The 14,362-nt window shown below is 34.2% G+C and overlaps 1 protein-coding gene across 43 annotated transcripts in view; it reads left to right on the top strand.

Annotated features, from left to right (window-relative positions):
• Positions 1-14,362, top strand: part of SORBS2 (sorbin and SH3 domain containing 2) — a 423,285-nt gene that overhangs the window by 335,228 nt on the left and 73,695 nt on the right. For all 43 annotated transcript variants that reach the window (XM_031943203.1, XM_031943204.1, XM_031943210.1 and 40 more), the window contains 4 exons: positions 3,945-4,011; positions 5,005-5,049; positions 8,854-9,043; positions 12,267-12,381. In XM_031943203.1, coding sequence (XP_031799063.1) covers positions 3,945-4,011; positions 5,005-5,049; positions 8,854-9,043; positions 12,267-12,381 — 417 coding nt within the window. The remainder of the gene's footprint in view (positions 1-3,944; positions 4,012-5,004; positions 5,050-8,853; positions 9,044-12,266; positions 12,382-14,362) is intronic.

Genomic DNA, 14,362 nt, shown 5'->3' with positions numbered 1-14,362 from the left:
TTAAGCTCAACCTCAGACAAATCAATTAAACAATTTGAGTACTCAAATTTCCTCATCTCTCAGTGGGGAATGTCAAGGGAATAAGCATTTATATAGCACCTACTTTGTACCAGGTATTGTGAAATATCTCATTTGATCCTCATAACAACTTGGTAAAATAGATGCTATTATTTTCTTCATTTTACAGTTAAGGAAACTGAGGCAGAAAAAGTTTAAGTGGCTTGTTCAGGGTCACACAGCTAGTAAATGTCTGAGGCCAGATTTGAACTCTAGTCTTCCTGACTCCACACCCAGGACTCTATCCACTGCTTTATCTTTACCTCTACCTCACTGGCAATGTTTTCAGTACTTACCTTGTCCAGCACCTAGAAGTTCGAGAGCATTATATGAGATAATAAATATACAAGAACTTTGTAATTTATAAAGTACTATCTATACAAAAATAGGGAGCCATTATTCTCTACGTACTTTCTCATGGGCCTTGAAAATTATCTCTGCCTTAAAGAAGGAGTTAAAAGTATTACAGAATGTTAGAAATCTTATTCTTTTTTACATCTGTTCCCAAATCTGAGTCACAATCCTAGAAAGGATGTATAAGTATAGCTTTCTTGCTCAATGTTAAATCACACTTTATCTGAGCCAGTGGATGCTTTTTAAAAAAAAAAAAAAAAAAGATTTTTCATCTCTTCAGTTGCCTCCCAAGGCCATCCATTTATGGACCAATGGTTATTAACCTCATATCCTTCATATTAGCTACTTGGCATCAATCACCAACACAGTCCTGGGCAGAATATGTCTCTCCTTTAGAGTGAAAAGATCTGGATCCCAATCCAAGCTTTGAAACTTACTATGTGACCTTGAGCACCGCATCCATATCTGTGAAAGGGGGTTACTCAATAGGGCTACTGTGAGGATCAGATGAAATGATGAAATTATGCTTTGGTTGTAAGGCACCATATGGTCCCTATTGTCATCTTTGTATGTCCCCTAGTGACTGATGTAATGCCTTGGTCAGAGCAGCCACTTAATAATGTTTGTAATTAAACCCTGAGAAAACAATTTTCTGTAAACCCACTTAGCACTTCAAAGCCTCTTGAATATGAAGCTGAAAGAATATCTCAGTAATTTTAACTGAAGAAAAAGAGATTTTTTTTTCCCCATGAGTTCCAGGTTGCTTTGCCTGGATCTTGACCACAGTGGAAGAAAAAAGAATTCCTAGGATTGAAATTTCATGAGATGATGTGATTGAAGCTCCATTCTACTCTAAGTATTAGGGGACTTGCTTCACATTATTTTTCAAAATAAACAAATTTTTTAAAAATGCGTATCTCCTCTAATGTCAATTTGAATATAGTACTTGCTAGATGGTTTTCAGAACTTATAGGGAAGCAAAAATAAACCAGAATAGATTGGAGGAGGGAAAGAAAGAGTTGGGTGGGAAAATTTGGCTAAGAAGCTATATATGGGTGGATGTTTGCACACAAGTATGTACCACATACATATATGAGTGTACATACATTTCCTGTATTGATGGAAAGTTTGTATGTTATGCTAATGTGAAAATTTGAATCTTAGAGCAGTTTAGTAATATTAAAACGTAGCTATATTATGTTTATTTAACACCTTTTCTGATAGAAAATCATGGACAGAAAAATATAGATAGATATTTACATATCTATATGTTTCTAGAATATCTATTTATATAGAAACTCAAGTGAGAGAGAGAGAGAGAGAGAGAATTCTCCATTATATAATGTACAATATACCTATCTTTAGATACCGGTTTATCTTATCCATAGATATAGATAGATAGGTAGACAGACAGACATATGGATAGTAATTATACATTACTAGATAGAATATTCTAAGAAAACATGTTCGATATGTCTTGCATTTTTAAAGTATAGAGAAGTAAACTGCCTCTAATTTATTTTGTTAATTTTATCATCCTACCTAATGTGCTCCTTCACAATTATAGCAGCATAAAAAGGGTTTTCAGAATTAAATTCTACAAATATTTGTTAAATGTCTATTGTGTGCAGAACACTATATTCAGAGGAAAATTAAGAGAACCCTTCAGAGGTCTTTCCCAACTCCACAAAAGGTCTGAAGTCTCGGATTCCCCTTTGCCAAGTGACAGTTTTTTCTGGCCTGCCTGTACACACCATATAAAGCTACCAGGCTAAGGAGCTGTGCAGTCTTGTCTGATGTATGCCCTCCAGAAAAGTGAAGAAATCCCTGTCTGGCAAGATTCTTTTCCATATACAGGGATATGAACTGTTTCTTGGGCCTCCTTCTTACAATAAATTATGCCCAGAAATCATTCAAGAAACTTTTTAACTGTCATGTTTGTTATATGTCAGTTGTTTGTTATATAATATCAAACATGTCAGTAAAATAAAAGAGAAAATTATTATCTTGGGACTAATAAATATATACTTGAAAAAGTATGTGGCCTTTGATTTTGTATGGACCTAGGAAGTAATAGCTAAATCTTTACCAAGGATCTTTGAATTTGCTTTTCTAAATATTTTGCCAACTATATTCTAAAGTAATTGGGTTTGGAGTTTGGGGTTTTTTTGTAATCCAATGTATTTTATTATGTACATTTAAAAACATTATTCTGAGAAGTATCCACAAGCTTCACCAGATTGCCAAAAAAATTCTATGACATAAAAAAGTGAAGAAACCTGTAATCTATGACATCATTTCAACATTCTTTTTTTCCTGAAGATACCATCATTTGGCAAACTATTCATTCAATAAAACTATCTTTCATTCATTTATCATGGTGAGAGTTTAACATGAATCAGGACTTGGCCAGATTGTCGATCATATGATCTTTTAAATTCACATTCATCCTGGGAATTCTTAGACCTTAGACTGTGAGAGCTCAAAGAATCCTTAAAGACCAAATCATATGATTCAATTTTCTTTTTTTAATACATGATGAACCTAAGCCCAGAGAAATGAAGTCACTTATCTAAGGTCACACAGATAATGACAGAATTAACGTAAATCATATATCTATAGGCTCTTAGATTTAGATAAACTGAGAAAAAAAATATTTTTGAACATGTGCTTTAGAATTAACCTAATTTTATGGCTTTTTAAGTTCACTATCTTCAGTTTCAGTTTCCAAACTCCATGGATAATTCTCACAGACATATGACTACAATGTCCTATATCCATCCATTCATTCAACAATTGCATTTAATCAGTCCCAAACATGAAAGGTTTCTTATAGGAGCTGAGGAAACTACCAAGATAACAAAATGAATAAGACCCTTGCTTTCAAGGGGTTAATACTCTTGGGCTGAAAACTCAATGGTAATTTATATTTAAAAGAGTTTGCAATAATGGTTTGTTCTTTGCCTCCTTAGATAGCATACTAAAGCCAGGTCTCTAGTAGTAGCTGAGATGGCTTAGATCCCACCCATACCCATACCCTTGTTGTACTCCTCCATGTTTGGAGGGTGGTGTAATTGTTAAAAAGTACACGTTATTTCACTCTGAAGACAGTTCTCTGATATGGATTAGTATTCAATAAATGTCCTGCTACAAATGATTCATGGGTAAAAATCTGCTCTTGTTGGGTTCATCCAGTACTTATGAGTGCAATTATCAATTTGTCCTTTTCAGACCTAACTAGGGTAAGAATTATAGCACATACACATCATAAAGTGGCACCTAATTGACTTATAAGGTTGAGAGGAAGGATCACATTTACAACAAGCTAGTTCATGTGACTGGACAAAAAAAGCTCATTATTATTATCATTGTAGGATCTAACCAAATGGGACTGTATATCAGAGCTATTACTGCTGATAAAAAAGGATGAAAGAAGTCAGAATGTTGAGGATGAATGTTCTCTAATTGTTTGTATGTCATATCATTTCTGATCCTATGGCCCCAGACTTAAATACTGAAATTTTATTTTACAGACAGTTGACAGACCAAAGGACTGGTACAAGACTATGTTTAAGCAAATTCATATGGTTCACAAACCTGGTATGTTTACTTTTTTGCATTCCTCTTTCATAGGACCCTAGTTTTAGAGCTGAAAGACCATACAGGCTATCTAGCCTCATCCCCTCATTTTACAGAACAGGAAACTGAGGCAAGTGTCTTGCCCATGATCACATAAGTACTAAGTAGTAGATGGAATTTGAATCTGAGTCCTCCAACTCTAATTCTATCTACTTTTCCACTATCCATAATTCCTACTATTTTTAGGAAAAACATGTTTCACTTGAGCAAGATAAGAAATTCTGCAAAGTTTTTCTTCTGGGATCATCTTAATTCTCCCAATCCTCCTGTATTAGGTATGCACATATTGACCTTGTTTGTGATGGCTTCACACTGCCCATCTAGAGCATCATTCTGTGTTCTAAATCATAAATCTTACTAGAGTTTAATGAATCAACTTATAGTTCTTCCTTTTTGTAAGAGGTTGGGGGTGGGGGATGGAGTATAGGTTAAAGTTCTCTACTGCTACTGATATCTTGAAAGCCCCTAAAAGGGAGGAAACTGTCAGAATGGGAATGAATAAGAGAGAAAGATGTTGGAATAAAGAGGACTGAATAAAACCAATGAATCATGTGCAGTAAATACCTATCTGATACCTAAAACTGAAGTGGTATAGCTTTGGAACAAAAAAAAGGAGGCTTTAAAAAGTAAGGTGCTATATTGCTATAGTACCTAATATTTCTACTTGACAGGCAAAATGGGTAACAGATGAGTGCTAGATGTAGAATCCAGAAACTTGAAGTTTGGTGTTTCAGACACTAGTTATATGATCATGGGCAAATCCTTCAAATTTCTCAGCTTCTCTTTCCTGCCTGTAAAATGGGAACGGTAGTATTTGTACTGTGTAACTCACATGATCTTTAGGCACAAAGCATTTTGGAAACATTATTGGAGAAATGCATGCTATTATTGAAGGCCAGCAGTCTCAGTGAGAAAGATACTATGCTTCCATAACATTTCTGTCTTGTTTTCCAGATGATGATGCAGATATGTATCATACTCCATATACATATAATGCAGGTAGGACTTATTTCTTCACTTTTGAAGACTATTTTGCTAGTATCAATGAGGCCTAGTTTAAAAAAAAAAAAAAAAAGCCATATAATTTCCTGTCCTTTTTTTGTTTCTTAATTTCTAAGATACTTTTTCATCATTTTGATTGAATTTAATTTTAGGGGTGGGGGATAATAATGCCTTACATATGTTTCTTAATAGAAATACCGTAAACGAATTAATTTTTTTTACATGAAAATGAGATTATTTCTCAAGTATCTCATTTATACTTACTGTTAGTTTATATAATTCAGTAGTGTTTATACAAAGTGTGAAGGATCATGTGAATGAATGTAATATCATCAGGGTACAGAAGATAAAATTCTCCAATCCAGAAAGGGGGTAATCAGGATTTCGGAATGCTTTTTAGATATACTTTGGCAGTGGAAGGAAGAGGACAAGTCAAACAGAGTATATTGTGACCTTGTGCATACTTTCTTTCAAATGCAGCCATTCATTAAAAAGAAATCCCATTTTGCTGGTGTCACTTGTAACTCATCCTTGCCAGAATTTTTCATAACAACTTGCCTGGAAAACTCTTTCTTTATATTTTATTAAGCAATCCACATTCTTAAGAAGGTCCTGAAATGTTTTCTTTGGCCCCAGGCTCAATAGCAACTTTTATCCACCCAAAATGGCCCCCGTTTTCTCTTAACAACTTAATCAAAACAAGTCAATGATGCCTCCCACCCACCCATTTCCAAGGCCAGGGAGCCCTTCCATGCTTTCATAGTTCCTTTTCTGTATATCTTTGATACACTTCTCCCTTTCAATAGGGGGTTTTTTTGTGCCTCTATCTCATATCCCTTGCTAGACAACAAACTCCTTACAGGCAGAAACTTTGTCTTATCTCTCTTACTGTCATGTGTAATATTTCAGACCTAGCAGATGTTTAATAGATATTTATTGAACTGAGATTAATGCCTTTTTTTTTTAACCAATATAATGAACTTGGTTGATATAGACTGTAAGGAACACAAACTTCTGATTTGAAAGGAATAGAAAAATCTTTTTTCTGCTCTTTAATTTTATTTTCACACTGAATTTATGGGTTATTTATAATGGGTTCTAGAGCTGTAGGATAGATAAGTGTTCAATAGAGCAATTAGATGGTACATTGAATAGAATACCTGGACTGGAACCAGGAAGACTCCTCTTCCCAAGTTCAAATCTGGCCTCAGACACTTACTAGTCGTGTGACTGTCCGCAAGTCACTTAATCCTCTTTGCCTCCATTTCCTTATCCATAAAATGAGCTGGAAAAGGAAATGGCAAACCATTCCAGTATCTTTGCCAAGAACACCCCAAATGGGGTCAGGAAGAATAGGACACATCTGCAACAACTGAACAACAACAAAAAGGAGAGAAAAGTGGACTACTAAGAAAAAAAGTTTAGTATTTAAACACTGGAAGTGTGGTTTACCAATCATACAACAGTATTTATTTGTTCTGTATAGAACAAATTCTGTATAGAATTTGCTTTTACTCTTTCTCTTCTTTCCACCTGGAATTCCCTTTAGTCCTCCCCTTCAAGAATTTGACTCCAACCTCTACAACAGTGATCACACTCCAAGTACATTTTGTGAAACCTGAACCCCATGACTCCAAACTCATAGTAATTGCTCACTCCCTCTTCTTCACTTTAATTATGCCTGTTAATCGATAAGATTTCTTGCCACTGGACTAAACTGTCTGTCAAGCAATCCTCGGCATAAAGGGATAAAGCCCTGATAATAGATCCACAAGCATTTATGGTCTTTATATTATTGTCTCATTCTCTGATATCAATAAGCCAAACAAAACTCCCACAACCAATTATTAGGTATATATTTTGTGTTTAATTTTATATATACATGTTTTTCTCTAAATAATATAATTTTCTTGAGGACAGATTCTACTTTATATTTCAGGTGTCTGTGCCTTGTATACAGTAGGTACTTAATAAATGCTCATCAGATGTATGAATGTTATTTATGTAATTTTTAAGTTTATAACTTAGTATCATTAGTTTTTTTTTTTAATTGTCTCTCCAACTATAGACTGTCATCTTCTTGAAGGCTTATGTCTTTGTATTTATACCCAGAGTGTTTAGAGTGTTTAGTGCAATTCCTTATACGACAACTTATTGTTTTAATTTTAATTAGCTATTAATATTTATATACAAATAGATGATTTTAAAATGTTTGGGAGGACTTGAAATAACTATTTTCCATCACTTTTACATTATTATTTTACCCTATATTAAAAATATGCTGACTGAAAGCAAATTTCATTCTGGCTAATCCCTGAATTATTTCATATGCTAAATTAGTGAATCTAATTAATTATGATGTTATGGTATTCTGTGCATCTGCATAAAATGTAAGGGCAATTATGTAATTTTATATTCATTTTAATACTCATGTACATAATATCTTAACAGTGCAATAATTTAGACATGGCTAAACTTAAAATATACAGAAATTTAGAGAGAGGGTTCCAGATGAAATTTACTTTCATTAATGTAAAAAGAGGCATGTAAAGAAAACATATGGAATTTTAAGAAGTAAGGAGGCAAGGGAGTTAGAGTTAGAGAGCTGGTCTTTAAATTAGGAAGACATGGGTGCAAGACACATACTGGAAGTGTGTGACATTGTCCCTTAAACCTCACAGTATACCAAGAAGCTCTAAAAGACATTAAATTACAGCACAAGAACCAATCTGCATTGTAGGGGTACTTTTTACCAATAAAATCATAGATCTACTCTAATCTATCCCCTATATAATTTCAAGTCCATATGCTTAATTATATATTCTCCTCCATCAACTTAGCCTGTATGTACTATTTTCATCAATTTAGGTTATAATCCTCCCTTGTCTCCTTAAATAAGGTTTGATTTTTATTTGTGTTTTAGCCACAGTGATTTAAGAAACCATCATCTTTTGGGCAGATGCTTCTTACTTAGTTGTACTGGTTCTGTCACGGTCCCAACTTTTTAAAGCAACTTACTATACATATGAAAGAAATTATTATTTATAACTAATAATATGGGGAGATTCAGAGTTTTTCCTTTTCACTATCCTTATTTCAAAATTTCAGTCTCTGAAGTCTGAACTGATTTCCTTTATCCAACACCACCCAGTCTTATTAGGAATCTCTAATCAATCAAGCTTGGGTGGATAAATTTTGTATAAATTGCCCATGACTGGGGGTGAATAGAGATAATCTCTCTATCCAAGGATAATATGATGATATTCAGTCCCACACTGAAGTCCACTTCTATTTGTAAAATCTACCTCTCATTAATTGATAGCCAGGGTTGATTTACCCCCGGGGAACATCTACTCTTCAAAAGGCATAAAAACTATGTGCCAGTTGCCATGATTATCTTTGATCTAGGATGGCAAAGTGGCCATTCTTTTTTTGAAATACTGGCATTATTAATAAGATTATTAATAAGATGATTAAACTACCCAGAAATTATGTCTCTTGAACCCTTTTAAAACACCACACAAAGGATCTTTTAGTCTGCAAGCTCTGCTGTCCTTGCCAAATTGGTATCAACTCCATGTCACAGGGAGGAGCCTTATTAATTATAACAATTAGGTGTGATAATCATTATATTTATACGCTACTAAATATATTGTTATGGATTTTATTTAAAATATATAATTATTATCATAACAAATTTGGGGATAATTAGCACTATTAAAGATTGTTTTGTAGGTAGTAAAAATGTATGTCTTTTATTGCATCTCTTACAATTTCACTTTTATTTTCTTTCCCCTACAGGCCTTCCTAGTGCTTCCTACATGACTCAGTCCCACCCTGCTGCAAAGATGCAGACATATAGACCTCTTTCCAAAAGTCTCTCTGACAATGGCGCCGATGCCTTTAAGGATTCCTCTTCCCCTCTGCCTCCTCCACATATCCCACCTCCAGTTCCACCATTTAGGCCCAGAGACAGGTCTTCCACAGAAAAGTAAGGAATTCTCCAAAAGATTGGTATGGTCAATTGCATCCTATAGAAAGCTTCCAATAAAGCTATTTGTGACCCTGGGGCCTTAGCTAAAGAAAGGACCCTGATATTCCATATACAGTGATGGTGAACTCATATCAGTCAGTGTGCACAGCTGTTTCTTTATTGGTCACATAGAAAATTCTCTTAGATGCTTGGATTACTTGTCTAAAGGTGAGTTTAGTGAATTGTGACAAGTGTATTTATCCACCGTACATCAGTGAGCAGAGCAGTATATTCCTGCTGGTTCACCTTAAGTTCAGATCTATTATTAACTCAAAGTAAGTATATATATGTATAAACAGGTGAGTATTCTTTCCATTTATATTTAACTTTCTTTTAAGACTCAAGGGATATAAAAAACTCCCAGGTCTATGATGGGAGATCTGCCTCAGTTGAGAACTGCATGAAGGACCTCACAGAAAACTGAACGAAACATCTTCTTGGTTCTTCTTTTGGAAATCCATGATGAATGAGAATAATGGAAATTTCTCTCTTTCATATTGGAATGAATATTTTTAATTTCCTTAAAGAAAGAGATAAAGATAGGGTCTACATCTGTAGTTTTATTGGTGAGGAAAGCCATCTACCAAAACAGGTTGGCAGCTTCTCTGCATTATGTAGTCTTAGGACCTATTCTTTTCTGATCATATACATTCTTGATGATGTATTTTGTGTTTCTTCTTGCATACAAGAAATTGTTGGTAATATGCTAACTGAAGTAAGACGAGATATAGAGAAACACACACACACATACACACATGCTATTCACATGGGCCTTGTAAGGACTACACTAGAATGTCAGTTATACAATATCTAGTCAATCAATTAGAAAGGTGAGTTGACTCTGGCTAGTTGTACAATTCTGACAGGTTGGTGTAGTTATTACAGAGCTTTTGTTAATAATGCATAAGTATAAAACTATGTATAAAAAAGAAACATAATGGCATCTATATCCCAGACTTATTGTGAGGATAAAATGAGATGATATTTGCAAAGCATTTATCACAGTACCTGGCACATAGTAGACATTATATGACTTTCATAAATAAGATAACAAACCAATGATATATAAGTACTACACTTCAGTGTATATGCATCAATAGTACCTTATTTAGAAGTAGCCAGGTGAGTCAATGCCTGTCAGGAAAATTTGAGTTTCAATCCTCCCTTAAGACACTTCAGTTATGTGTTACCCTGGGCAAGTTAATTAGCCCTTCTGTGCTTCAGGTTTCTCATTGTTAAAATGAAGATAATAGTAATACCTACCTCACCAGGGTCACAGTGGGAACTAAATAAAATTACATTTGTAAAAATACTTTGCAAATCTTAAAATGCTACATAAATGCCAATATCATCATCATCATCATCACTACTACCCATGATCCAATCAGTTTGATTACTTCTTGCCCTGATATACATTACAATACTTCCAATATTCACCTTATGTAGTTCTTATCATTATCTTTCCTGTGATGTAGGTAAATGTGTTTTTGTTATTCCCATTTTTCAGAGGAGCAACTGGAATTCAGACTCCCCCAACCAGGAAATGAAAGTTCTGATATGGCACTAGGCCTGGAGCTAGAAAAACCCAAGTTCAAATTTGACTTTAAGTCTGGATGAATCACTTAACTGTTTCATTTTCCTCAACTGCATAATAGTGATAATATCTGGCATATAGTAGGCACTTAATAAATGCTTCCTATCTTCCCTTCCCTCTTCCTGCCTTATTTCTTCCCCCTTTTCTCCTTCCTTCCCTTTTCCTCACCTTTTGTTCTTTACTACTTGTTTGCTTCCATCTTTCCTTCCTTGCTTCCTTCACTTAGTACAGTATTTTTTGTTGTTGTTGTCATTCTGTTATTTTTCACTTGTGTGTCTGAAGCTTTGTAATCCCATTTGTGGTTTTGTGGCAAAGATTCTGGAGTGGTTTGCTGTTCCTTCTCCAGCTCATTTTACAGATGAGGAAACTGAGGCAAACAGAATTAAATGACTTGCCCAGGATCACAATATCTATAAGTATCTGAGGACAGATTTGAATTGAGGAAGTCTTCCTGACTCCAGGCCAGGAGTTCTATCTACTGTGCTAACTTAGTTCCCCAATAGTTCTTTCTTTTATGTCATAATAATTAAGAAAGTCTCAAATCATGGCTCTAGAACAGATCCTCAAGAATATCCAATTCTACTACCATCCCTAAATCCGCAGCCTCACCCTCAAATGGAGGAAAGTAACAGAGGGACTGAGAACCAGAGAGAATGTGACTGCCCCAAAATCACACAGGTAGGGAGATTCAGGTGAGATTTGAACCGGTATCTAGAACAATAGAAAAAGTTCTACATCTCAAACTACAAAAAGTGTATTCCAGGCTTAGTTCTTGCATTTACTATCTGTGTACCCATGGACAAGTGCCTTGAACTCTTCATGCCTCAATTTCCTCAAGCTTAAGATAGGAGCATCAATTTTTGTACAACCTAATTCAACAGATTCATTAAAGAATGTACTTGGAAGCTATATCACTATATAAATATAAATTGTTATTTTTCCTTTCAAAGTGTCATCAGTGATAAAGAATTTTAGTGATCCTTAAGTAATATGGTTATATATGTCCCCTGGGATTTACATGGCTTGTTTCTGCCTGGAGCAAAGTGCTTCCTATATACTTTTCATAGAAATGGAAGCTTTTTTTTAAAAGGACTGAAGGAAATAAATTAAACATAGTATATGCATTAGTACATGCCAGTTTCTATCAAGGTTACTTCTCATCAAAGGCAGGCAGGATAAGCTGACAATTTACAGAGGCCAAAGACCTTCCTCTTTCAGATCCAATCACAAAAAGAAGGGATTAGCTCTTTCCATAGTTCCTTAGGGGACTTTCCAATACACTCAATTCAACAATCTCTGCATAGGTTTTTGCTTCAGCTATAGAAAATAATTGTTAGAAAAACTATATAGAAAAAAATTACACCAAATAAAAGACCTTTGGAGAAAAAAAAATCTTTATTTCTGTTAAAATACAAATGTGATTTTTCTGTTGACTTTTCTCTCCTTATGATTGTTCTGAATCTTTGCTAAGTAAGAGTACTTTTGAAATTATACACTATATCTTTGATTATTAAATATAACTTCTTCCCTTAACACTGAAAATAGGGAATGAATTTAATATAGTTCTGTGGGATTTTCTATTCCTAGGCATGACTGGGATCCACCAGACAGAAAAGTGGACACACGAAAATTTCGTTCTGAACCAAGGAGTATTTTTGAATATGAACCTGGGAAGTCATCAATTCTTCAACATGAGAGACCGGTAAGCATTCCATATCAGACACAAGTTTTGGCTTCCGGGTACCAAAACGATCATGGATTTTCAAGTTTTTTTATCTTTTGTCATGAAAATGATTACCCTTCATATCATTTAGAAATCAGCTCATTATCTCACATAGTTATTTGAACAGTTTGTCTTAATTACATTTGAATGGTACATGTCTTCATTTGCCACATGTTTATGGAAATTTCATCTGTATCAGTTATCATCTATATTTATTAATAATGAGAGAAGAAAATGCAGGGTTTTTTCCTTTTATGAGTTATTTCAGAAAGAAGCAACCTGAATATATGCATATTTATGCATGTATGTATATACATCTATATATATGTATATTTAGATAGAAATACATATATGAACTGTGCATATTAAAGAAGTTGATAGATTGTACACTGATGCCTCACTTGAGTTGTTTATATATAAAAGCAATTAAATAAGCCAACAGAGAATAAACCAGGACTTACAATAGTAACAATACCTAGAATATTTTTTTAAAGATCTCAGAACCACAATCCAGATTGGGTGGTCCAGATATTATGTGAAAATCTCCCTTCCATCCACTTTTTCTCAATGTAGCTTCCTTTCTGTCCGTCTGTTTCACGACATTTATTTGGCTCTGTTGAAGTGAATTTTGTAGATGCCTTTTTTTATCAGCTCTTAGCAAGTCCTTCCCCTTGGTGTGCACAGACAAAAAGCTTCCTGATTAATTGTCAGTTCGGTGAGTCAGAATTATTTTTAACCTTGCCTTATTTTAACATTCTCTCTAACTTGATGTAGACAAATACAGACAGGAGAAAGAAATCAACATTTGGGAACCATTTCATGCCATTTATCAGAGCAGGTTGTGGGTAAAATTGTAAAGTAGGAATATGTTTATATTTGAAGCCTCCATTCTGCTCTCCCAAAATTATTTTCTTCCTGTGATGGTCTATTATTCCTTTTGACCCTCTGCTATATATGTGATACTTGTGTAATACTAAGGACCTGATATGTCATTTATACCTTAATATGAATTTAAAGCAACATCTTATCTTTCTCAGAAATAGTTACACCTTCCACCTTATTTTTGGCCTTTAAGAATGTGAACTTAGGGGATTTTTTTTAAAAATTGAAAGCTTGAAATATACTTCATTTAAATAAATATATTTAACACCTTCTAAATGCAAATTATTATCCTAGGTACTTGGAATGCCAAGGCAAAATGAATCAGTTTCTGCCCTCAAATATACATAAGAAAACTTTTATGAATTCAGGTTATCTATTTTACAGTTTGCTTTGAAGATGCTTTAAGACATCTTATAGATGCTATTTTTGTTGATTGAGTTCAGCTTTTGAGAGATTATGGTTCCTATAAATCATTATTTAATAAAGCTAACTAAGGCTTTAAGAATATGCTTACTTCTTAGTCTCCTTGGCTTATGAAGTATCATCAAATAATCTATCTCCAAAACTATGGGACCATAGCATTTTAAGAACAAATTATAACACTGCTAATGAGTGGCCTGCACTGCAAATTTAAATTGCATATTAGATTTTGAGACAGAATAGGGACAGAATAGTGAAGGTGTTGACCTTTATGTTTGCTAAAACTGAATAATTGGTTTGAACCATTTTGTTAATTTTGCTAGAAAGTTAACGTTTATATTTCTTGGTTTTGCAAAACAAATTCCATTAAAAATACAAATCACTCAAACTGAATTAATTATGCCTTTAGTAATGTATATAGATGTGTTGTAGTGAAAAAATAGCAATAGCATCAGGATTCTTTCATTAGCTAACTGATGCTAGTTATCAACCTTTTGCTGTGTTATTGATAAACTGGGTGGAGTGCCACTGGGCTGATCATATAAGTGGGCAGCATTGGAAGTGATGCCTGCCATATAAATTAGATGGTACTGGAAAGAGTCCCTTACCTCAAAATACCTCTGGAACTGCAACTGCTGAGGTGCCTCAAGCTCCCATG

This window comes from Sarcophilus harrisii, chromosome 6 (assembly GCF_902635505.1).
Source record: "Sarcophilus harrisii chromosome 6, mSarHar1.11, whole genome shotgun sequence".
NCBI classification, from domain to species: domain Eukaryota; kingdom Metazoa; phylum Chordata; class Mammalia; order Dasyuromorphia; family Dasyuridae; genus Sarcophilus; species Sarcophilus harrisii.
Note: the sequence above shows the minus strand (reverse complement) of the source record. Positions and strands in the feature narration are given on the sequence as shown.